General features: G+C 39.4%; 1 protein-coding gene across 1 annotated transcript; it reads left to right on the forward strand.

The window, feature by feature from the left end:
• Nucleotides 1-150: 150 nt before the first annotated feature.
• On the forward strand, nucleotides 151-26,928 carry SPCS2 (signal peptidase complex subunit 2). Its single transcript, XM_032427121.1, has 5 exons — nucleotides 151-280; nucleotides 16,040-16,123; nucleotides 16,892-17,052; nucleotides 18,669-18,803; nucleotides 25,589-26,928. The coding sequence occupies exons 1-5, from the start codon at nucleotides 167-169 to the stop codon at nucleotides 25,773-25,775; spliced, it is 681 nt and encodes a 226-aa protein (XP_032283012.1). The 5' UTR covers nucleotides 151-166; the 3' UTR covers nucleotides 25,776-26,928.
• Nucleotides 26,929-27,196: the final 268 nt, after the last annotated feature.

A 27,196-nucleotide genomic window follows, 5' to 3' on the forward strand; every position in this document is an offset into this window, starting at 1 on the left:
CTACTATAAGTCCCGGCAAGCCCCGCGGCCACTTCCGCTGGTCGCCTCTCGTCAGCCAGCCCCGGACTACGGATCCCGACGGACTCCGGGCGGCGTGTCACGCCGTCAGCTTCAGCCAATCGGCTTCGGACAAGTAGGAGGGGAGGGAGACGCAGAGGCAGACAAGATGGCGGCGGCGTCTGCACAGGGCGGGAGGATTGGTGGTGGCGGAGGCGGTAGTGGGGCCGGCGGTGGTCCCAACTGCGGGACAGGCAGTGGCCGCAGCGGCTTGTTGGACAAGGTGAGGAGCCGGTTCTTGGGGACAGCCGAGACCTGGGGAGGCCTGGGAGGCGACGAACCCACCTTCCCATCCCCGCCCCCCTTTTCTTGTGTGGTTTCTTAGCGGGTAGACCTCGTCTGGTCCTCCCTCGGAACCCTACCGGCGCATGTAGTCCGGTCTCTCCACACCTCTTTCCTCTTTCCTCTTTCCTCTTCAGGCCTCATTTCTTCTTGGTAGTGTGCTTGGTCCTTAACGCTGGCCATCACAGCTTCCTAGGATAATGTGATTATTCCTGTATTTCAACGCAGCCGTCACTTTTCTTCGGAGGTGCTGGGGGGCCACAGTCGATGTGCCCATTTCACTGACGGGGAAAACAAGCCCGAAGGAATGAACGCAGCTATTCGTAGTCAGTAGTCCCCAAACTCTCCATCACGACCACCACGCTGGGTTTCGCTACAGATTCCAAGTGCTCCTTGACCTTTTGCTTACTGAAGTTTCTAGGCGTTTTATCACGATACTCCGAATACTGAATTTACTTGAGTATTTACTTACCTTACTGAGCTGACAGGAAACTTCTAAGATTTTGTTTTTCCCTCTCCTTCACCCTTCCCCTTTTTGCCCCTCTGCCCGCCACCAAGTGCAGTAAGTGACTCGGATTCATGAGCTTGCTGCCTGCTCTAGTTAGCCTCTTTCCTTCTCCGCCCATCCATTCTTTTTTTTTTAAACTGCGGTCCTAGCAACGAGGCTTAAGGGAAAAGAAAAAAAGGAAAACTGTGCTCCTCAGTTGGCCCTTCTTGCCCTTTTCAGAGCATCTTGGAAGAAACAATTGTATGGTGATGTAGGTCCTAGTATTGGTTCTGCCTCTAATTAGCTAGCTGTGTGACCTTGAAATATGCTTGCTCTCCCTATGTTGCCTCTAAAATGAGGGACTTAGCCTAAAGTACCCTTAGTCCCTTCCAGTTCTCTCATTGTAGGGCCCTGGGCCAGTTTGATGAGAGATGTTAAGCATGGGGGGCTATTAATATAGTAAGGATTTTTTGCTTTAATGGAAAGCAGCTTTCAGACATCCTGTGCCTAACGCATGATAGGTGCCTAAGAAACAAATATGTGATCATATTGAGGGGTTCAGATCCAGGTCTTTTTGCTTCTGTTTTTGGGTGTCATTGGTTTTGAATCACATGGTTCTCAACTCTAACCATTTTTAAGAGAGGGGAACAAGTTCTGGGGATTGGAATGGTAAATTGCTCCAAGACATGGGAAAGTATTGGGAATTGATATTTACTTTCATGCATAAATCCTGCCTTTCTGCTGGTGAGCATCTTACAGCCTATGCTCATCCTGTCCCATTGACTGTTCTTGCTGTCTCCTCCGTTTGGATCATCACCAGCAAACATTAAGCATGGGCATTCTTTACTGAAGAGTATATGGCATCATTGCATTATTCAAAGAACCTAGATTTGAGGATCAAAAGATACAGGCTTTGCTACTTTCAAACTGTATGAAGACTGGCAAGTCAGTTAACCTCACAAAGCTTACCTTCATCTGAAATAGTACGGTTTTGGGGAGAATCAAATGAGGTGATATACATGAATGATCTCTGTAACACATGTTACATACACATATGCAATAGCAGAGGGAAAAAAAATCAAGAATCCTACTGTCAGAAAGTATTCAGTATAGCTGATTATAGGACATAGAGGTACCCCAAATATTAAAAGTATTTGGTGTATTCAGATGTGTGCTTTTTACAGAAATTGAAATGAGAGAGAGAATGATCCCTGGGATCTAATTGATAAGGGGGTGAGGGCCCCAGGGGAAGACCTCATGTCTGAGAGTGGAGCTGGGACCTTATTTTGGGAGAGAAGGATGGCATACTACGTAAGAATGTCCTTGAGCAGATGGTGCCTGATGTTTCAGGTAGTGAGTTGACTGGACTGTTCTCTAAGAGACCTGTTGTGATATGAAGGTAGAATCAGATTAAAGAGGGGGCATGGATTGCTTGGAGTAGGAAGCTGTTGAAAGTTTTTGAGGCTATATAAAGTGGTTTTCAGAAAATTAGTTTGGAGAGGTAGAAATTAAAAGCTTTTGAACAGGGCGCCTGGGTGGCTCAGTTGGTTAAGCGACTGCCTTTGGCTCAGGTTATGATCCTGGAGTCTTGGGATGGAGTCCCGCATCAGACTCCCCGCTTGGTGGGGAGTCTGCTTCTCCCTCTGACCCTCCCCCCTCTCATGCTCTCTCTGTCTCATTCTTTCTCTCTCAAATAAATAAATAAAATCTTTAAAAAAAAAAAAAAGCTTTCGAACGAGGTCTTATACCATTCTAGTGTGTAGGGTTTATTATAAAAAGAAGTTTAAGTTCTAGTATAGCTTGTTAAAATCCACATGGCCTTGGGTAGGCTACATGATGTTACTGAACTTAAATTTCCTTATGTAAATAATGTGGGTTCCCATATGTATTATGGACTTGTAAATATTAAATTGTACAATATTGGTTAAGTGTTCTTTGTGAACAGCTATAAAAATAGAATGACCCGGCAATGAGAACCCCAACTTGAGTAGCAGCAGTAGATAAAAGGCCTCACAAAGGAGCACTTGACAGAATTAACCAAGGTGTGAGGGACATAGAGGATAGAAAATAAGATCTTTTTAGGTGCTTTTTCTTGGAAAACTTCATTTTAGCTTTACATCAAGTTGTTCCTCCTCTGAATTCTCTAGCATTTATTGTGTATGGGAATTAAGCTGTCACTTATATGACATACTGTCTTATATTTTTCTACCAGTTTGTATTTGTCCAGTTTCCCATGAAAGGTCCTTATAGTGCTCTGAGGCAATAAACACAGAATAAGTACTTGCAGCATTAAATTTAGCAGAGGAAAAAACTCTCAGATCTGCCCCCTCCGTCTAAAGAAACTGCCTCTAGTTGTCTGAAAACTGAAGGTACTGTGGAAGAGAAGATGGGGAAAATGTTATTCTCAGGGGAACAGGATCTGAATGAATAGAGAAGCTTTTGCTCTGCGGGGATTGAGAGGCTGTTATCTTACAATCTCTTTAATTTTATTTGTCTTTTTTTGGGGGAGGGTTTTTATTTCCTGCAGCTGTAGTTTCACTTGCCATGAAGAAATGTAATAAAGAGATGCAAATGTGCTTCAGTGTGCTTCTAGCTTTCTCTAAGCAGATGTGAATTTCTGCTCCTATGAAACTGACTTTGAGAACAAAGCAATTCTAGTTTCCTGATCTTAAAAATAGGTATGCAAATGTAATCTTCCAGCCTCCATCAACAGAATAACTTACTTAGATCATTGCAGTAAGTTATTTTGCCTAAAATACATCAAAGCATTTTGTTCTACATATCAGGCTGTAAAGAAAATTGCTTGCTTAATTGTTTTAGCTATTAAAATTGACATGTGGTATTAAACCATGCTTTCCAGAACTATATCCAAGTCCTTTTAACCTTGTACATGGATTTCTGTCTCCTGGCTGGATTTGTTTAGGCTATTAAAATTGTTTTGGCTATGAAAATGTGGTATTAAACTGTGTTTTTTAGAAGTTGTATTCAGACCCTTTTAACTTCATACCTGTTTAACTTCATTTCTGTCTCCTGGTCGGACTGTCATCCTGATCCTAAAACAGAGCTTTTATATTTTAGTAGTTGAGAACGCAGGCTCTGGAGCCAGCCTATCTGCCTGGCTTTGAATCCTGGCTCTGCCATTTAGCAGAAATGTATTCTTAGGCAAGTTAATAAATTTCTTTGTATCTCGGTTTCCTCATCTGTAAAGTGGGAAGAATAATACTTACCTTAAAAGGTGTCTGGCCCTATGTCTAGCACATAGTAAGCACTTAACAAAATATATATATAGCTACTACTAACTAGCTGGTTACTCTGGGCTTCAGCTTCCTTAGATACATATTTTTTCCTAACATCATATAAAGGCATCAGACTCCATTGGGGTTTTAGTTAAAAATACAGATTTCTGGACCTTATCCCAAACCTGAATCAAATTCTCTGGAGGTGGGACCTGGACAGCTGCTTGTTTTTACACATGGCTGTTTATTTATTTCTTTTCTCTACATTTTAACAGTTACTTCCAGGTTGAGAACTCTCTTAGATTACTTTTTAAATCCCTTCTGGTTCTGATATATTAAGGGTTTTTTGTTTGTTTTTGTTTGGTTTGAAACTGTTCTGCTTAATCAATAGTGGTTTCTCTAAAATGTTTATAATGAAGAGATTTTGAAATTCATCTGTTCCAGCATCCTCGTTTTATAGCCATGGACACAGTTGAAGAGGGGAAGATGAAGCAGCTTGCCCAAGATGAGACATTGAGTTAGTTACAGTTCCAGAACCTGGCTTCCCAGTTCTTTCTTAATCCAGTGCTCTTAGCTTACTTAGTACATTGCCCCTCATACTAGAGCAGGCCCTGTGCTAACTAACTACTGCGGTAGTGGAAAGGACATCTGTTTTGAGGTTGGAAGACCTAGGTTCAAGCCTTGGCTTTGTCACCCATCAACTATGTGTCCTTAGGCCATGTATCTCCTTTTGCTGTCTTCAGTGGTATCTTAGCTTAGATTTCTGGGTGGTATACCTGAACCCTAACCCACCTCTGACAAAGAAGATGAACAGTTTTATGGCATTGCTGTAGTTTGTGTGTGTGTGTATATGTTTAAGGAAACAAGGTGCTGGCTTTTTTTTTTTTTTTGAGAGAGAGAATGAGAGAGCACACGAGAGGGGAGAGGGTCAGAGGGAGAAGCAGACTCCCTGCCGAGCAGGGAGCCCGATGCAGGACTGGATCCCAGGACTCCAGGATCATGACCTGAGCCGAAGGCAGTTGCTTAACCGACTAAGCCATCCAGGCGCCCCAAGGTGCTGGCTTTTTTTTTTTTTTTTAATTTTTTTATTGTTATGTTAATCCCCATACGTTACATCATTAGTTTTAGATATAGTGTTCCATGATTCATTATTTGTGCATAACACCCAGTGCTCCATGCAGAACGTGCCCTCCTCAATACCCATCACCAGGCTAACCCATCCTCCCACCCCCCTCCCCTCTAGAACCCTCAGTTTGTTTTTCAGAGTCCATCGTCTCTCATGGTTCTTCTCCCCCTCCGATTTCCCCCCCTTCATTCTTCCCCTCCTGCTATATTCTTCTTCTTTTTTTCTTTCTTAACATATATTGCATTATTTGTTTCAGAGGTACAGATCTGAGATTCAACAGTCTTGCACAATTCACAGCGCTTACCAGAGCACATACCCTCCCCAGTGTCCATCACCCAGTCACCCCATCCCTCCCACCCCACCCCCCACTCCAGCAACCCTCAGTTTGTTTCCTGAGATTAAGAATTCCTCATATCAGTGAGGTCATATGATACATGTCTTTCTCTGTTTGACTTATTTCGTTCAGCATAATACCCTCCAGTTCCATCCACGTCGTTGCAAATGGCAAGATCTCATTCCTTTTGATGGCTGCATAATATTCCATTGTATATATATATACCACATCTTCTTTATCCATTCATCTGTCGATGGACATCTTGGCTCTTTCCACAGTTTGGCTATTGTGGACATTGCTGCTATAAACATCGGGGTGCACGTACCCTTTCGGGTCCCTACTTTTGTATCTTTGGGGTAAATACCCAGGAGTGCAATTGCTGGATCATATGGTAGCTCTATTTTCAACTTTTTGAGGAACCTCCATACTGTTTTCCAGAGTGGCTGCACCAGCTTGCATTCCCACCAACAGTGTAGGAGGGTTCCCCTTTCTCCGCATCCACGCCAACATCTGTCATTTCCTGACTTGTTAATTTTAGCCATTCTGGGTGCTGGCTTTTTAACATTGTTTTGCAAACTAAACTTTAATAACATCTCAAAACTCATTATTTTTTACTTCATCAAAATTAAAAATTCTTGTGTCAAAGGACACTATTAAGAGAGTGAAAAGATAGTCCATAGAATGAGAGAAAATATTTGCAAATAATATTTCTGGTAAGTGTCTACTATCTAGACTATATAGAGAATGTTACAACCCAATAATAAAAAGACTAACAAAAAAAGATTTTTTTAAGTGGGCTTCATGCCCAGTGTGGAGCCCAATGCAGGGGCTTGAACTCACGACCCTGAGGTCAAGACCTGACCTGAGATCAAGAGTGAGCCACCCAAGTGCCCCAAGACAAACTAATTTTTAAAAGAATAAAGGATTTGAATGACGTTTCTCCATACGAAGATATACAGATGACCAATAAACACGTGAAAAGATGCTCAGCATCATTTGTCATTAGAGAAATGCAAATCAAAATCACAGTGAGATACCACTGGAATGGCTATAATAATAATTTTAAAAAGAAAAATAATCATTGTTGGTGAGGATGTGGAGAAATTGGAACCCTCCTATATTTCTGGTGGGAATGTAAAATGATGCAGCCACCTTGGAAAAAACAGTTTATTAGTTCCTCAGAAAGTCAAACATAGAATTACCATATGATTTAGCATATTTCACTCCTGGGTATAAACATAAGAGAATTGAAAATGTATGTCTGTACATAAAAACTTGTACACAAATGATCATAGCAGCATTATTCACAGTAACCAAAAGTAGAAGCAACCCAAGTGGCCAGAAAGTAGATTAGTGGTTGCTGGGGGCAGGGGATCGGGAATGACTACTTATAGGTTATGGGGTTTGTTTATAGGGTGATGAAAATATTCTAGAATTAATGGTGATGGTTGTACAATATAATAAATGAGATAGTAAAAACCACTGAATTGTACATTTTTATAAATGGTAAGTTTTATGGCATGGGAATTATATCTCAGTTTTAAAAACTCATTTCTTTTTGTCTTGACAGTGTTTGAGTAACCTCTAAGGCTTCAAATTATTATTCTTTCCTTTTTTTTTTTTTTTTAAGATTTTTAAATTTATTTGACAGAGAGAGACAGCTAGAGAGGGAACACAAGCAGGGGGAGTGGGAGAGGGAGAAGCAGGCTCCCGGCTGAGCAAGGAGCCCATTGCGGGGCTCGATCCCAGGACCCTGGGATCACAACCGGAGCCAAAGGCAGACGCTTAACGACTGAGCCACCCAGGCGCCCCTATTATTATTATTTTCTTAACTAGTCATTCACAATTATGTAACACAGTGATATCACAGATGTTAACAATCTCCATCTGCCAGGTCCTTTTTTTAGCTGTTGTCTGCACCATTTCTTGGCTCTGATCTCTGTTTTGTCAAATTTCAATAATAGCTTTTTGTATTACTTGAACTTTCAGTAGCATTTGAGTCACTGATCACTTCTTTCTTGAATGTTTTTTTATGTGGCTTCTAGAAGATAATTTGCCCCTGGTTTTCCTCCTCCTTCATTGCTTCTGTCTTTATTGTCACTATTTTGTTTTCTTCCTGACCTGTAAATATTGGCAAGCCCCTCTTCCTCTATTTGCACTCATCCCAAGGAGGTAGCAGTGTCATGGCTTAAATACCATCTGTAAATTGATGACTTCCACATTTGAATTTTCAACCTGGACCTGTCCTTTGAGCCTTAGACTTATATGTCCAACTTCCTACTTGCCCTGTCCACATGGATATCTAATAGGTATATTAGACTTAAGTAGCCAGAGCCAGTCAACTTACCTGGTTTCTCTGGTGTTGGCACTAATGTTCATGCTCATAATTAACACATGGTAGTTTCTAACATCCAACTTAACTCCAGTAATAAATGTAGCTGTTAATAAGCCACTATTAAGTAATTTTCTTTGTAGTATTTCGTGGTCATTTTTATAAAAAAAAATAGATTGAAAATTAAGTATGTTGCCAAGAGCTATAATCTCTCTTTGAGATATCATGATATTTCTGAGTTAGGATCTAAATTTGGTGATGGTGCCCATTCTCAAGACAGACATTATTTTCTCCCCAGATTGAACATTTTTTTTCTTATTTTGAATGTATGAATATGGGTGGTAGGGTCCATATTTCCAACTCAAATAGTAATCTCACCTTTCAAGTCTAATACCAGTTTTTATAATCTTAATTTTGGTTTAGAAAATTCTGAAATCAGTATAACTATAGAGTTTAAAGATCTCAAAGTCAGCACATACAAATGGGTATTTCTCCTCTTTGCGTCTGTGTGCCTTTTTTCGGAAAATGACATGATAGCTCAGCTATCTGAGCCTGAATTTTTTTTATCCCCTTGCTGCTGCTCTTATTCAGGCCCTGCATCTAAATCAATCCCCATCTGATGTATTTATCTCCACTGTTACTCCCTTCTAGACCATCTACCAGGTTGCCACTAAAAAAGAACAAAACATAGGGGCGCCTGGGTGGCTCAGTCGTTAAGTGTCTGCCTTCAGCTCAGGTCATGGTCCCAGGGTCCTGGGATCGAGCCCCACATCCAGCTCCCTGCTAGGCAGGAAGCCTGCTTCTCCCTCTCCCACTCCGCCTGCTTGTGTTCCCTCTCTCGCTGTGTCTCTCTCTGTCAAATAAATAAATAAAATCATTAACAAAACAAAACATAATTTGATTGTGTTGTTCCTCTGCTTAAAATATTCTCTATTGCTTGCCTCAGAATAAAGTCCAAGCCCCTTAGCATAGTAAATAAGACTACCTAGGATATATTCCCTCTGTCAAGTGCCTCATCTCCTATTACTTTTCCTCTTTTGCAGCTTATATCCCCTTTCTAAACTGGAGAGACCTTTCAAAGAAGGGAGAGAGAAAGTGTATTAGTTTTTCTTAGAGCCATACTTGGCTCTTTCTAAATCAGAGCCGGGTCCTTTTGGCACTGCTCACCCCTGGTAGCCCTCATCTCTTCAGTGCGAATTGAATCTTTTGAGTCTTACTACCCTTTGTCAAGTGAAGGAACTTTATGAAGCAATTCATTGAGGTCTTTATCACTGCATAACTTCTGTTTTCACTTCTATTAAAATAAGAAAATAGAAGTGTTCATGCTGTTGTTTCATACTCAAGACAATTTTGTATTACTGGACATACCCTTAATGACCAAGGATTTTTGTCCTTTTTTGCCTTTAAGGCCAGAAGATGCATGGAGAACAGGAAAAGCCTGTAATCCTCAAATCGTTAAGTCAGAAAATGCCTTCCTGCACTATTTACATATGCTCAAGACCTGGATTGTGTTTAATATTCTTCCGAAGTCCTTAGAAAGTGGAGTTCTTAATGCCATATCTGCAGTGAAATGTCTTTGTAGAACTTTTTATTGTTCAAATTTGCAGCAGAGGTTCGTAACTGAAATGAGTCTTTGTAATGTTCTGTCAGAGCCATCTAATGCGTATTTTCTGTGAATTGGTTAGCCATCTAGGTCTGGCAGCAGGTATGCTGGTCCAATAAAGTGTTTTATCTCTTACGTTGGTACTGACAGGGAAGTGATCTCTTTAAACTTGGACTTTCCGAGCTATATTTTCAGTTAAATTGCAGTTGGTTTTAAAGGGAGGGAAATGGGGGCGCCTGGGTGGCTCAGTCGGTTAAGCGTCTGCCTTCGGCTCAGGTCATGATCCCAGGGTCCTGGGATCGAGCCCCGCATTGGGCTCACTGCTCCGCGGGAAGCCTGCTTCTCCCTCTCCTTCTACTGCTTCCCCCTGCTTGTGCTCTCTCACTCTCTCTGTCAAATAAATAAAATCTTTAACAACAACAAAAAAATAATAATAATAAAGGGAGGGAAATGGAAAATTCAAATATATTTTGTGGGTTTCGTTGGCATATTCAAGATTAAAATCTTCTTAAGATTTTTTTTATGTTATTAATTATAACTTATTAAATAGGAATCAGGTTACTTTGTATGGCTGTCACTTCAGGGATTTGTGTCTTTTTCTTTTGTTTTTGATGACTAATAATTCCTTTCCTTATACCTTGTGGGAAGCAGTGTGGAATAGTGAGAAAGAGAATGGGTTTTGAAATCATGAAAACTCAGTTGAATCCTGGCTTTACCACTTCCTGGCTGTCACTTTTTGCAAATTTCTCGAACCCTTAGTGTCATCTGTAAAAGGAGGATATTAGTTTGAGCTGCTTTATCAAAAATACCATAGATTGGGTAGCTTAAACAACTGAAAGTTATTTCTCGTGGTTCTGGAGCCTGGGAAGTCTCAGATCAGGGTGCCAGCATGGTTGGGTTCTGGTAAGGGCCCTTCTACTGTTTGTGGACAGCCTTCTTGTATCCTCACGTGGTGGGAAGCAGAGAGAGAGTGGAAGCAAGCTCTCCTGCCTTTTTTGTAAGGGCACTAATCCGTCTCATGAAGGCGCTACCCTCGTGACCTAATTACTTCCCAAAGGCCCACCTCCTCATACTATCTACATTGAAATTAGAATTTCAGGGGAGACATACATGTTTGTCCATAGCAGATGGTAATTGTTCTTAATAGGGTTTTCATAAAGATTAAAAGAGATGGTGTATATAAAACATTTAGCTCAATACATAGGACACATGCACACAGTAAATTCTGTGGACAAGAATTGAGTGAGATTATTTCAGTCATGTATGCATTTGTTAAGTTTAAACTGAAAGTTAACATTTTATAAATCTTTTCCTTCTCTTTTTTCTGCATAAGAGTTCAGACATCTTTTTAGTAGTGGCTGTTGATGCTGTATTGTGTCCCTGACTCTGAGAATGTTAAAAACATATACTTCCTGTTACTGAGGGAGATGTTATCTAAATCCAGCTAACCGTGATGCAGTATATTAGTTTTACATAATTAATAGCAACAACAGTAGCTAATTTTTAATAAGTACTTGTTGCATACTAGGCATTTTGCTGTGTCTTATAATTACCATAATTAATCCTCATGGTAACGTGTGAAATAGATATCTTTATCATCTTCATTTTACAATTGAGCAAACTAAGGCTGTAGAAGGATTAAATCATTTGCCCAATATCATCCATTAAGTGGAAAGGTGGGAATTAAAACACAAGTGGTTGGACTCCAGAACTGTAGCTTTTAACCACTATATTGTGCTCCTTTGCACAATAAGGGCCCACCTAATTGGGTGAAGAAAGAGTGCATTTGCCTCCATCTGTTTGTAGTCAGTCTGAAATCAGTTAGGTTCTGGTTTGATTTATAGTACGTCTTTGAGAATAAGGCCACAAACAGAATCTGCCTTGGAGTTGAGTTCAGAGATTAAGACAAGTTAAAAGTAAGTTTCTATCACTGAAGACGGGACAGTTTTATGGTGAGCCATGTATTTGTAACTTAGCCCTAAGTAATTTTGTTGGCTTCACTTACTGGCTGTGTGACACTTAATATCCCTGAATGCTAGTTTTCTAATTTGAAGGACATTGGTTTCCAGATTGAGGATCTGCTTAGGGCCTAGCAGTGGTACTAGCAGTTTAACAGTGGATGAGAATTGACCTGCAGAAAGACATCATCTTGAAATTTTAGATACACAACATAAAGAACTTTGTTTAAGTTCTTCCAGAAGGGAAAAAGCATTGTATGAGGATCAGGAATCAGAGTGGCTTTAGGAATCCCACAAACTGTTGAGACAGTGGAATAAAACTTTAAAATTTTTGAAGAGAACTTATTTCTCTTAAGTGTGAGGGTGGAATAAAAAGACATTTTCAGGTGTATAGTCTCAAAATTTATTTCCCATGTGCATTCTTCAAGGAAGCCACTAGAGGATGTGTTCACCAGATCAAGGGAACCAAGAAAAGAGTAAAACATGGTGTCTAAGAAAAGGAGGTCCAGCCCATGAGGAAGTTAAGGGAAATAGTAAATAGTAATAGTAAAGGGAAATTCCAGGGTGACAGCTACACAGCAGGCCTGGAAAGCAGTTCACCCAGATCACAGCAAGTCAGGAGGCTCTAAGACCAATTTCTCTAAAAAGATGAAATTCACAGAATGCTGAATACTTTTGCACATATTGAGAGGAGATTTAAACAATTGGGAGAGAATTCGAAACTATACTGGTGACAAACATATTGATTAAAAACAACAACCAAAACAGCAGTAGCTCCAAGGAAAGCAAAAGCTATCGGGAAAGAAAAAGTAATCCTGGTATGCTACATGACTCATCTGTGAATAGCATTTATAGTCATAACATTATTCAAACTGTATAATGATCTAGCCAAAATTAAGCTATTATATAAGACCAAATCACTAGTGATCTGCTATGGCTGTATTAAAAAAATGGTGGGGAGGAGCAGGAAAAATTAATGTGAGTGTGGCAGGGGATGAAATGGCTAAATTTCCTCTTTCATAGTGAGAAATCTATAGATTTAATGTCAAAAACTGAAAAATTAAGAAATAACAATGTAAATTTTTTTTTTTTTATAGAGATGAATATATTTAAAAAAGTTAAAAGGAGATAAAAGTAGTGTGTCTTTCTGGGGAATGGGATTGACAATAGCAATGGTCTTAAAGTCAATACCTGTGATTGTTGATTGGGCCCAGTATACATGTATCTGTAATATGCGGGAGGGAGTGTGTGGGAAAGAAGAACTGTGTGAAGTTACAGCATCTGCTATATCTTAATTGGCAATATATTGCCTGTATCAGGGATCCCCAAGACTACTTTGTTCAGTGATTCACTAGAAGGACTCACAGGACTCAGTGTGTAGTTGTACTCATGGGCAAGGTTTATTTCAGCAAAGGAAAAAGATCCATAGGATGGAAGTCTGGAGGAAACCAAGTGCAAGATGCCAAGAGTCTTCTCCCAGTGGAGTCCCATAAGTTGTGCTTAATTCCTCTGGCAACAGTGATCTAACAGTACATGTGGAATGTTGTCTGCCAAGGGAGCTCATTAGAAACCTAGTGCCCAGGTTTTTAACTGGGGGCTGATTAAGTATGCACCCTCTGCCTAGCCTGTGCCCCCCAAATTCCAGACTCCTAGAAAGAAAACTTGTATTTAGCATAAACCACATTATTTATATAAACAGTTTAAGCACAATGAGCCACTCTTAATCACGTAGGAGAAGTTTTGTATCGGTGTAGGAGACTGTTTACCAGCCAACTTTCCAACACCAGCATTTCTAGCAGGCCTTTCTAGGGATGGCAGTCTCACACCTACCTATATTACCTCTTTTCTGCACAGAGCCTTTCTTCATAATTTATCCTGTGAGGCCCCACATGAAAGAAGCCAACCTCTGCTTTGCCATTTTATTACAAAAGGAAAGCAATTTGCACTTACGGTTGAGGAAGGTAAGAGTGAGAGAAAAAAGTTTCTAAAATGCCCTGAATAGCAGTAGAGAGAAAATAGAAGAGTAGCATACATTTTAGTTGATGAGCAGTTTTGAGAATGACAGAAAATAAATCAGAAAAATAAGCGCCTAATGTCCACCCTCCTGCCCTTTTTCCAGAAGTCTCTGTACTACAGCAGAGATGCTGTTTCCTCTGAAATAGGCTGAAGGTTTTTTTCATGCACCCAAAATGGACGATGCTCCCATCTCTTCAGAAATCATATAATAAACTTTCTTTGAGATTCAGTAGAAATGTTCCTGTGCCACTTACTGAAGATTGCTTCTAGGTACCAGAACTGTGGAGGTAGATCTAGGGCTATTTCATCACCTGCTGTAATGGCTTCTTCTGTGTTTAATCCCCCGAAGTTGCCAATAAATTGTCCTCTGAATTGTAAAGGCAAGTTTCTTTTCTGTAATGCCCTGCAGGTAGTAATGTGCAGCTTGAGTGTCTATGAGAATATGATTTTTCTTTTTGGAATGACTCCAAAATTTTTTAATGACTTTGTTTCACAAAAATTTGAATTGTGGATTGTGGCTGTACAGGTTTCTTTTGCTTGCTGTTATCAAAATGGAATTTACTTAACTAAGTGTAAGTGAGCTATTTAGTAGAAAGCCTATTAATTTCTTCTTGGTTCAGTCTGTATTTTTAAAAGTAGGTGTCGAGTGTGATTTGTAGGAGGAATCACTATTATAGCATGCTGCCATGAGTAATTTGCTCAAAGAAAATTCTTGTTTTTATCATACATGAAAGGGAAAAAACCTTGATTGACTTTTTAATCACTTGAAACATGACTGTTGTAATTCATGTATTTTCACTCAACAAACTTCATAGTTTTTCTTCTTTGTGTAATAGTATATAGGATCACAATTTTTAAAAAAGCAAGTTTGATGAATTCTATTTCTACATTCCTTTAATATCTTCTCAATTACTTTTTATAGGTATTCTGTCTCATTTCTTGTATACAGTATCTCTGATCTTGTGCTCAATCAGAAAGATAAATACAAAGTTCTCTTCTCTGTCTTTAGGTAAAATCCTTTCTAAAGCCAAGTGAATTTTGGATTGCCTGCTGGTTTGTAATTTTTATGAAATATGGTATTTGTTCACTTGATATAAAAAATTAAGAGTTGAGCATTATGATCTATAAAAGACAGGTTTATCAGATTATTTGTAGTACCCTGTTCCACGTAAGCTACGTTCATGTAATCATTTGCATTTGAGAACATTTTTTACTATATAAAATGTTAACGTGTTTAAAAATTTAAAAGGCATTCTTTTTAATCAAATAGTTTAAAGTGCTTTGAAAAAAATAAAAATCAAAAAAGGCATACATTGAGAAGTCAGTCCCACTCTTGTCCCTCGACCTTCTCAAGATATCTGGGTGCACCAGTTTGTTTAACCAGTCCCCTATAGTTGAGTATTTGAGTTACTTTTCACTATTAAAAACACTGCTGCAGTGAGTAGCCTTGTATATTAGTTCATGTGTATGCAGATACGGAAAAATTCCCATAAGTAGAATCCAAGGTGCTAAATTGTTTTAGTATATGTTGTACCATTTTGAATTTCTACCAACAATGTGAGAGACAATCACTTGATTCTAACTAGCACAGTATTGGGAAACCTTTCTATACCTCTGTAGATGAGGGAAATTGAAATGGGGTTTGTCCAAAGTCATACAATTAACTGATAATAAGACTTGATTTTTTAATTCAAAATGTTCTTTCCAACAGACTGCACTGGACTTGCTGTTTTCCTACAGTTAAGATATGCTGGTAAAATATAAAAGTTGTTAGCTGACAAAGATGTATTAAAAGAGACCTTCCTCATTTTGTTAGTGTCTGAAAGTTCATGGATGTAAATTGTCTAAGTTTTGTGGTCATAGAATGAAAGGATGAACAAGTGGAGCTTTTTTCCTTGTTCCCACATTTGGGTAAAATGAGGATGGAATATGTGAGTTCACACAGTAGTCTCTGTAACCCAGGTAAATGTTCTGGTTTGGGGCTTGTAGATTTAGCTTTCTAGCATGGAGACTTGGCAACATCATATGAGTACCACCTGATTCTAGTGACCTAGTCTCCTTCAACTTCATTTTTTTAAGTGTTTGTCTTTTAGCTGTCCAACATCAGGGGACAAGGAATAAATGTACATATACTTGAAGATGCTCTTGTTAAGTAGAACTGCAACCAAGTAAATTTTAAAGATCTGATTGGCTTTAATAATAGATTCATGAATTGGGCAGCATCCCATCCAGCAAGTAGAGGGAAGCTCCAAAAGGCTACAGAAATGGAAAGATTTTTAAAGCTAGAGAGGGAGTGAAAAAAAGGAAGTTATTAGTGAAGAAACCATTGTTTTAAGGAATGGAAGGGGTCGGGGGGTCTATCAGTAAATTTCCTAGTGCTGACCAGGAAGTTCCTCTGTTGACTGGTTAAAGGATATATTTCTTGGGGGTTGAAACTGCACTTAGGTTAGGTACTAGGTGTTAATTTACTGACTTGAGGTCTTAATATAAGTGACACCATTTTGGGCCTGGGTCAGGGGGTGGGCATTTAAACACTCTTAAGGAAGTAGTTCGTTTTACTTTCAGTAAGATGCTGTATCTCTTGGTGCACAACTTTTCTATTTTACAGTGGAAGATTGATGATAAGCCTGTAAAAATTGACAAATGGGATGGATCAGCTGTGAAGAATTCTTTGGATGATTCTGCCAAAAAGGTATTTTCTTGAGGTGGAATTCTGTTAGCATATATATAGCTTATGACACGTCTGCAGGATCTTTTTTTTCTGTGACTTGGAGTGACTGTAGTTGTTAGTTTTAGGAATTGAGCCATAAAGCAGTTCCTGAAATCCTTACAGTAAATGTGGGGAACATGTGTTAAAATGTTAGCTACCTCAAGCCTCTGTCAAATTCTCTAATTTTTGAATTCCAGAAAGCTGGTGATCTGTTGTTTTTGAGGTTAATTAGCCTAGAGCCAGGAGGGTTGAGGGAATATAGGACATTCATTCATGATTGGTCATCTCTCTATTTAAAAAGGGAAGAGGGGCACCTGAGTGGCTCACTCGGTTAAGCCTCTGACTCTTCATTTTGGCTCAGGTCATGATCTCAGGGTTGTAAGATCAAGCCTCACGTCAAGCCTCTTGTTGGACTCTGCAGTGGGCGTGGAACCTGCTAAAATTCTCTCTCTCTCTCTCTGCCCCTCCCCCCTTCTCTCTTTAAAAGAAAAAAGCGGGGGGACTTTTAGCTTCGTCCCAGGGGAGAAGTTGGGGATTAAAAAAATGTATGAGAAGTTGATGAACTTTTTCTCTGGGCTCATTGTGAATAGCTTGAGTCTTTTTTTGCTTGGAGTGGTAAAATCCTGATTGGAGAGAGCTGTTGGTAATTTATATGGTTCTTAACATATTTTAATCATGGAAATTAAGAATAAAAGCAGGTACTAGGAAGGAAGCAATCCTGTGCACTTGATTCCTTGTTCTTTTTACTAGGTACTTCTGGAAAAGTACAAATATGTGGAGAATTTTGGTCTGATTGACGGTCGCCTCACCATCTGTACCATCTCCTGTTTCTTTGCCATAGTGGCTTTGATTTGGGATTATATGCACCCCTTTCCAGAATCTAAGCCTGTTTTGGCTTTGTGTGTCATATCATATCCTTTTATTTATGCTCAGGTTTGTTTCTGTTGTGACTGCTTATTAAAATCTCTACTGATAATTCTCCCTGCTCCCTACAAAAGACAAACTGATTCCAGGGCCCACTAATGTTAGAATTTAACATTATGAGCTATGGCATCTGTAATTTTAGTTATTATCATTGATATTTGAGATTTAATGTGGTTATTTTATCTTTAATTCTGTTTAGTTATTGTAGAGATCATTATCTTAGTATGAGTGCCTAATAGCAAAACACACATTATAGTGAGACCCAGTTCTCATTTCTAGCCTGCCACATTCCCATTATACCTGGTCTGCTTCAAGAAACTCATTCCAGGATATTAGGGAAGGATCAGACTTTGGAGGTTCAGGTTTCCTTGAAGCTGAAGGGCTGGACTGGACATGCTCATATTGAGCATGAGATAGAGGTGTGGCTTGTATAACACAGAATTAAATTCTGTTCTGGAGCTCGAGAACCTGGGTTTGAAGTCCAAGCTGTTTTGTGATCTTGTGATAATAAGAACTTAACTTACTGGAGACGTTTGAATGCTGCTCAGTTACAAATATGGGCAATACACATTCAGAATTAAAAAGATTAAATGAGACATGTTTGGTAATGTAATCTGCTCTCAGATTCTTTTCTTTCCCCTCTCCTTTTATGATAAAAGTAGAATCATGTTTGTTACCTATCCACCTTGATTATTTCTCAAAAAACTAAATTCAGAGAACTTTTATTATATTATTACTATAATTATAAAAATTCTACTTGTTCATAGTAACAGTTTTCTTGTGATTCCCACCACCTCCTCCCTAAGTCAATCTGGACATACTGCACTTTGTAACTTAAAAAAATATATTGGATGTCTTTTCATGTTGGAATATATAGGACTGCCTTATTCTTAATATCCACATAGTATTTTTGAGTGTCTGCTATGTGCCAGCACTGTACTAATTTAAAACAAATCATTTTGGTAGGCAGTTTACTTTTCTTAACAGTGCTGCCACTACCTGAAGTATTTCTAAAAAATGTGCTTTGGGGATTTTTCTTCTAGCAAGCCATTTAATAAAGCAGGCCCTGATTATAAATGGTATTATCCAAATTGATAACAAATCATAGTCCCAGAATTGGCACCTTCACTCCTTTTAGTAATCAGATAAATCATCCCAGTATGATTTTTTTCACCATTAAGGCAGTTCCAAAGAATATGCCATAGGTTCTGGAGGCAGTTCCCAAAGGAGTTCCAAAGAGGTTTAAACCATGAGGGCAACATTATTTACAAATATATGGCCTCCCAAGAGAACTACCATGATGACATTTCATTTGTTTGGTGTTTAAAGCAAAACATCTTGCTGTTTTTATAATCATGTCAGTTTTACATATAATGGTAATGACTTCTCTGTGCTAGACACTGTGTGTGTGTGTATATATATATGTATACACATACACAAGGATGAAAAATAAAATAACTAAATTTTCAGTGTTTTTGCAGCAAGATGAAACTATCTTCTCTAGGATTATCATTATGGAAGTTTTCATAGCCCTTACTTGTCAGTTTGTGTTATTTCTTTGTGTGTGTATGTTTGTGTGTTTTCTCCTTAACTTTATCTGAACCTATTTTGTGATGATGGGGATCCTGACCATTTATACCTCATATAAGGAGAAGAGCATCTTTCTTGTGGCCCACAGGAAAGATCCTACAGGAATGGATCCTGATGATATTTGGCAACTGTCCTCCAGTCTCAAAAGGTATGACTATCCTCATCATAGATCCTTTAATCCTGCCGTTGGATTTTCTCTGGCAGTCAAGTCATCTTCAGCAATAGACTATTTTATTGTATGCTTATTCCATGCAGATCATAGTGCCTGTCGTGTAAAACAAAGTAAGGGGTATGAATGGTCTAGAAGGTTTTTCCTAGCATTGTACTTCTGAGATTGTGTCATCACAGAAGTGCTCTGAGGATAAATGTGGGAGAAAGAACTTTGGTGGAAGGATGAAGAATGAGTCTTTCCCTCTGGCCAATAAATTGAGCCAATTAGAGTACAGAACTATGAAGGCCAAAGGTGTGAAGTGAGTTATCATTGAAGAACCCCATTAGCTTCTATGTCTTCTGTGATCTTGACGGCAGTCTGTGCAATCAGGAATTTTTGCAGCAATGCACTGGGCAACTCAGAGAAGCACATTTCAGTGTTTCTGACCAGCTGTGGGTATAACTTCATGCAGGTGATACCTGAGGTCTTTTTAGGTATCCAGAGCTGGGTTTAAATTCCAGCTCTTCTCTCTCTAGCGGTATAACTTCCTGTATATCATGTAAACTGTTTGAGCTTTAGTCAAAACTGGATCACGAGTGACTCATAGAGTTGTTGAGAAGATGCCAGGTGGTATATATACCAAGTGTAAAAATAGCAAACGTCTGTGGAGCATTAACCATATACTGGGTATCATGCCAAGTGCATTATCTCATTCAAACCTTAGAACAACCCATTTTATAGATAAGAACACAGACCCAAAGGGTTTAATTAATTCTTCCAGGGTCCTAGAGCCCAAAAGTGAATTCTAGCAGGTGTTCCGGCCCACTTCTGAGTCCAGACCTCATGCTCTTAGTTAGTATCCTAAAAACACAGGGGATAGGTCCTAGCACCTGGTAGGCTCTTAAATTACAAGTACAGTTATTCACATATACAAAGGTAAGTGTAGCATCAACACCAAACAGCCTCTCTCATTACCAGCTTGTGAAGATGCTATGAGGAGGAGTGGAATGTCCTTCTGGGGTTCCAGCTGAGTTCTCCTGGTAGGGCTCCCAGCTGCCTTTTGACCTCAGCCATCATAAATCTATGATGCCAGGCCCCTGAAACAGAGTTGCAGAATTCTAGACCCTAGCAACATCTTGATTTCTTTATTTTCATTCATACATTCCATTTCATTCATACGTACATTCATATACAGAGTGTGTGTGTGTGTGTGTGTTTTAAAGATTTTATTTATTTATTTGAGAGAGAGACCAGAGTGAGAGAACAAGCACGAGCTGGGAGGAGGGGCAGAGGGAGAGGGAGAAGCAGACTCCCCGCTGAGCAGGGAAGCCTGACATGGGGCTCGATCCCAGGACCCTGGGATCACGATCTGAGCCGAAGGCAGATGCTTAACTGAGCCACCCAGGTGCCCCTACCCAGTGTATTATTTTTTTAACAGCTTTACTGAGATATAGTTCACTTACCATACAGTTCACACACTTAAAAGTGTACAGGTCAGTGGTTTCTAGTGTGTTTACAGATACTGCAGCCATCACCACAACCAACTTTAGAACATTTTCATCATCTCAAGAAACCCTGGGGGCGCCTGGGTGGCTCAGTCGTTAAGCGTCTGCCTTCGGCTCAGGTCATGATCCCAGCATCCTGGGATCGAGCCCCGCATCAGGCTCCCTGCTCGGCAGAAGCCTGCTTCTCCCTCTCCCGCTCCCCCTGCTTGTGTTCCCTCTCTCGCTGTGTCTCTCTCTGTCAAATAAATAAATAAAATTCTTTAAAAAAAAAAAAAAAAAGAAACCCTGTACCCTTTAGCTATCCTCTCCCTATCAACCTGCCCCATTCCCTCAGTCTTAAGTCACACCACTGATCTACTTTCCGTCTCTGTAGATTTCTCTGTTCTGGACATTTCATATGAATGGAATCATAGAATATATGGTCTGACTGGCTTCTTTCACTTAGCATAATGTTTCCAAGGTTCATCCATGGTGTGGCATGTATCAATATTTCATTTCTTTTTATGCCAAATATCCCATTACATGGTTATACCACATTTTGTTATCCATTCATTACTTGATGGACATTTGAGTCATTTCAACCTTCTTGGCTATTGTGAATAATGTTGCTATAAATAATCACATACAAGTTTTTGTGCGGACATACGTTTTCATTTCTCAGATAATGTCCTAGGAGAGGAATTGCTGGGTCATATGGTAACTCTTTTTTTTTTTTTTTAGAGATTTATTTATTTGAGAGAGCATGTGCACGCACACACACACACACACAAGCAGGGGGAGATGGGGAGGGACAGACAGAGAGGGAGAGAGAATCTTAAGCAGACTGGCGCCAAGTGCGGAGCCTGACACGGGATTTGATCTCACGACCCTGAGATCATGACCTGAGCCGAAATCAAGAGTTGGGTGCTTAACTGACTGAGCCACCCAGGTGCCCCATATGGTAACTCTTTTTAATTGCTTGAGGAATTGCCAGACTTTTCCAAAACCACTGCACCATTTTCAATCCCCCTAGCAATGTACGAGGATTCTGATTTTTCCTCCTCCTCGCTGATTTTTACCAGCTGCCACATCGTTTCCTGTGGCGAGGAACTATGCCACCCCTGTTGCTTCTCATTTCAGTTAAATACAGATTCACTTCTCTTTCCTTGAAGATAGCTCCTGGCTCATTGGCACTCTAACATAGCTCCTTTTGGAAGTCTTGGTCATTTCATTATCCAAATAGATGATGGATTCCAGTTCTCTGGCTTCTCCTCTGATCATCTTGTTTTCTACCATGTCTTAAACACTTATTTCCTGGACATATCCTAGACTTTGCTGATAACTAATTACCTTCAATAATTTCAGTTTTGAGTATCCCAGTCTCTGATCATTGCTTCCTCTTTTTCTGGTTCTCTTGTCCTAGTGGTTCTTCAGCCCCAATGGCATCTTTGATCCATTGAGCCTCCCAGCTTTTCATTGTCCCTTTTCTCCTTCACTGTCTCACTTCTTCCTTACCCAACTTAGATTCCATGGCATTTCTGTAGTCTAGTTACTCTCACTGTCCTAGAGCATCTTTCATACCTTCCTCTGTCCTCAAACCTACCCTCCTCTCTCATCTTTACTCTCGGCTTCTTTTGTTGCTGAGAAGATCAAAGCAGTCAGAAGCCTCCCATCATTACCTGCTTGCAGTGCTCTTCAGTTGGCTTTTTCCTGAGTTCCTGTCTACAGCCTTCTGTCCATTTGTCCACTAGGTTCTCTCCCCTTTCATTTACTTGATGTTTCCCTCTCTGCTGGATCATTCCTTGTGGCATACAAACATGCTGTCATTTCTCCCAACTAAAAAAAATAGGGTTTGTTCCTCTTATTCTCCTCACATGGTCTTATTTCTCTGCCCCCCTTTTCTTCTGTCACTATCTCTTGGATCTGCTTGTCTTTATTTCTCTTTTCTCATCTTACTCGACCAGCATTTGATAGTGGATCACTCTCTCCTTGTTATACTTTTTTTTTTTATACTAGGTTTCTAGGATACCATAATCTTCTAATTTTCTTCTTAATGTCTGCTTTTTAGTCTCCTTTGTGATGCCTCTAAATTTGAAATGCTGCTAGTGCTTGTTCCTAGCACCTCTTCTCTTTCTATATTTGCTCGCTAGGTGTAATCTTATCTAGACTCTGAAGACTTTAAATACCATCTATATGATGAAGATCTCTGAATCTGTATTTTCATCCTACACCTCTGTCCTGAACTCCCAGATACATTCATTTCCTGTTTGACATCGGATCCTAATAAGCATTTCAAAATCAACACATTCAAAACCTAACTCAGCTATCCCTCATCCAAACCTGCATCCCTCCGGTTTTCCCCATCTCAATAAATGGCACTTCATTCCTTCTAGTTATTCAGTCCAGAACTCAGTCATTTTGACTGCTCCCTATTAGTCTTTCCAGTAGTCTGTCAGCAAATCCTGTCAGTTCTGCCTTCTAAATGTAGCAGTCTGACCACTTCCATCTCTTCTGCTACTTCATCTCTCAGTTAGGTTACTGTAATAATGTCTTCATGGACCTCCACAGCTGCTCTCCCTGCTCATAGTCTATTTCCAGTACAGCAGGCAGAGTGATCTTTTTAGAACAGAAGGCAGATCAACTCAATCCTCCGCTCCAAACCTGTCACTCTGAGAAAAATCTAAATCCTAAGCCCAGCTTAGAAGTCCATACTCATCTGTTCTCTGCACCCCACACACATAATGCACACACACCCCTTATCTCCTGTGGCTTCTTCCTCTCTCATACCATTCTGTTCTTCAGACATTCCATGCATGTTCTTGCCCTAGGGCCATTGCATTTGCTGTGAACTCTGCTTGGATTATTCTTTTTCCAGATAGCTTGTTCTTCTCTTCTCTTCTTCAGGGCCCTGCTCAAATATCTGCTTAATGAAGCCTTTCTTGTCTACTATATATAAAACATCATATTTTATATTTTATTGTTGGTTCTTTCATATACACTAAAGTAAAAGTCCCAGAAGGCAGAGTTTTGTCTCTTATGTTCACTGCTATATATCCTTAGCATCTGAAACTGCCTGACATGTAAAGTTAGGACTGAATAAATATTATGTAATTATTCTATAATAACATATTGTTATATTTTCCTGAAAATATTTTAGATGTAATAATTATATGTTATGTAATTATATAATATATAAGTTGTATACTACATATTATAAATACTAACTAAAGTGCATCAGATCAGAACTCATCAGATCATGTCCTACCATCAAAGCCATGGAACTGCCAGTGGAACTGGGCCTAAAAGTTCCGAGATCATTGTGAAATCAATTAATGGCAGTTGACTCGAGTTTGAGAAAAGTTTTGAGGTGTTGAAAATAGTTTAAGGACTTTCAGTCATATCTATCCAGGTTGGGAGTAACTGGGTAGACAACAATTTTTTTTTTTTTTTAGTATGGTTGACACATGATGTTACATTAATTTCAAGTGTACAACATAGTGATTTAGCATCTCTGTAGTTAGCTCACCACAAGTGTAGCTACTATCTGTCCCCATGCAGTGCTCTTACAGTATATTGACTTTTATCCCTGTGACTTATCCATTCCATAACTGGAAGCCTGTGTCTCCCACTCCCCTTCACCCATTTTGCCCATCCCCCCAGCCACCTCCCCTCTGGCAACCATCAGTTTGTTCTGTGTATTTACAGGTCTGATTCTGTTTTTTGTATGTTTAATTCATTTGTTTTGTTTCTTGGATTCCACATATAAGTGAAATGATGTGGTATTTATCTTTCTCTGGCTTATTTAATTTAGCATAATACCCTCTAGGTCCATCCACGTTGTCTGTCACAAATGACAAGATCTTGTCCTTTTTTGTGACTGTGTAATATTCCATCATTTATATATACCACACCTTCTTTATTCATTTATTGATGGACACAGTATCTGAGTTGACACTGCTTCCATATCTTGGCTATTGTAAATAATGCTGCAGTAAATATAGGGGTATGTATCTTTTCAAATTAGCATTTTCGTTTTCTTTGGGTAAATACCCAGTAGTGGAATTACTAGATCATATGGTAATTCTATTTTTAATTTTTTGAGGAACTCCCACATACTGTTTTCCACTGTAATTGGCTGCACCAATTTACATTCCCACCAGAGTGTTCCTCTTTCTCCACATCCTTACCAACACTTGTTATTTCTTAGACAATAATTTATTGAGCTATGATTTTTTGAGCACTGGTTAATAATAGGCACTGTTTTAACCATGACAGTAATCCTGAAAACTAGATGGTAGTTTTCCTGTTTTAAACATGCAGGAACAGAGGCTCCAGCAATTGCTTCCTCTAAAGGTAGTAACAGCTTGACAATCCACTGAATGTGCCCTAATTAAATGGAGACAGAAACAAACAGGTCACAGTCAGGGGGAGGAACATCAGCCTGCCAGAGGTTGATTTTTATAAACCCTCTTGAATGGGTAGAGATAGCGAAGGCCTTCAAGGTACCTTAAGACATAGGTAAGGAATCTCTGGAATTCATGTAGTTAAAGATATCTCTGGCCTGGAATACGGGTAGAACCTGGAACTAGATTGATTACAGGGAACAAGGACTGAGCAGCCTGGAATTGGTGAACATCTCTGGAAAACAAGGTTCTTTATTTATTCATAAAATTTGGTTGTCTACCGAGTGCCAAGCTGGGAATAGAAAACAAATAAGACTGAATTCTTGTCGTCAAGAATCTTTGAGTTTAGTGAAGAACACAGATACATAAACATCATTTCGGTAGATAATTTGATTGACAGCATGGGAGCCTAGCATTAGACCTGGCATATGCTAGGTGCTCAGTATCTGAGTTGACAATAGATGGTGTGGTGTATGACAAAGAAGAGATATCTGACCCAGTTTGGGAAGGGTATCCCAGAAAAGTTTATGCCCTAATATTAACAAATGGGAACTAGTCAGGTGAGATTAGAGAGAAGTGTCTACTAGGAAAACTCTTCTAACATAACAAGTGTAAAGTTCAGAGGTAAGAGGGTGGGGGTCCATATAACTTAATGGTCTATGACAAAGTAAAGGAGGTACACAGTAAATAAGGCAGACATGGCAGTACCTATGAATCAGAACTCGTATTTTGAAGGCAATTAGGCACCCTGGATTTTTTTTTTTTTTTTTTAAAGAATAGCTCTGTGTGTTACCTGTATCACCAATAACCAGCTCAGCCCTATTCTTCAAAACCACTTGATGCTCTAGTGTTACTTGTTGAATCTCTATCTTTGGTTTTTATTATCTTTGCTTAGGTTCGATGACAAATACACTCTGAAGTTGACCTTCATCAGTGGAAGAACAAAGCAGCAGCGAGAGGCCGAATTCACCAAGTCCATTGCTAAGTTTTTTGACCACAGCGGGACACTGGTCATGGATGCATATGAGCCTGAAATATCCAGGCTCCATGACAGTCTTGCCACAGAAAGAAAAATAAAATAGCCAATTCTAAAAGCAGCCATCTTTGCTGGATCGTGCTGAATTTCGGGGTGAGGGAGAAGGACACAGAACTTAAAATGGATAAAGTAAGATATGTTAAAAATGTCCCTGTTTTGTCCTGAAATTTTAGTCCATTCTGGATAAATAGGATTTTCTAGTTCAGATATGAGAAGTTGTAGCTCTGATATCTAGCTTTAGCCTTGGTCTTCTGATTGTGTTGTTTTGATTTGCTTTTCTGGAAAAGCATTTTTGCTAGCAGCCATACAGACTTCGTCCTTCATACCTAGCAGTACTTTATATCGTATAGCTTTGTGCCATGCAGCATTTGAAGGCTCAGTTTTTGAAATTGTTAACCTGTTGCTGACTTTATTGTGTTAATTCCTATTTCAACAGCTATTTCCCTTAATTCAGGATACAACTTCTTGTGTATGACAGCTTTCCTTCACACACCATTTTTGTGGGTGTGTATATATCTGACTTGGGGAGAATTGGAAAAAAACACAGCTTTTTAATTTGTTTAAAACAGACCTTCTGCCTGTTACATTTTGTGCTCTTAACCAATTAAAGAAGCCAATGGCATTTTTAATTTTATATTGTCTATGTTTTCCACTAGTATATCCCTGTTGATTTGTTTGTGCCCTTTATTAACTGCCATTTTCTAAAATTTTTTTCAATAAAAGGAAAGAAGATGTGAAAAAATGGAGTCATAGTCTTGATGGAAGAAACAGAGCAGCAAGTGTTAACAGTCTCACTGTGATAGGTTCCTTTTGTTTTTAGGCAGTTTTACTGGTCAGAAACCTGTGCGCAACTGTAGGTGAGGAACTGCTAGCTTTCCAGGGATAACAATTATGACACTCAGTACTTCGTGCCAACCAGTGTTCCAAGTGCTTGACGTGTATTAACTCACTGATGCTCACAGTCCTGAGAAGTAGGTGCTGTTATTATCCCCATTCTATAGATGAGGAAAGTGAGGCACAAAAGTTGAATAATTTGTCACACAGCTGGTGTTGGAACTGGGATTTAAACCTGGTTTGTCTGGCTCCAGAGTTGTGAGTTGGCATCTTTTCTAGTGTTTTCCCACTGTAGTCAGAGAAGGACTGGCACTTACCCAAATCCTGTAACCTATGGAAATATTGTCCCTCTAGCTTACAAAAGTACAATTCCAACTGAGCCTAGTACTTAAAACTATATTCAGTTTATAAGAAATTAATGCTTACCACATTTTCCTATGGGAATGTTGCCCTATCCATTGCCACACAGTGGGGGATTATGAAACCTCACTGCATGGGGAGTTGAAGCCTTGGATTCTATACTCTATATTCTTAAAACCTTGGGCAAATCATGTAATTCTCTGAGCTCCTAGTTTCCTTTTCTTCTTTTTCTTTTTAAGGTGATAATCCTATTCTGTCAGCTACTTGGAGCTT

This window comes from Phoca vitulina, unplaced genomic scaffold, assembly GCF_004348235.1.
Source record: "Phoca vitulina isolate PV1807 unplaced genomic scaffold, GSC_HSeal_1.0 scaffold36, whole genome shotgun sequence".
Classification (NCBI taxonomy): domain Eukaryota; kingdom Metazoa; phylum Chordata; class Mammalia; order Carnivora; family Phocidae; genus Phoca; species Phoca vitulina.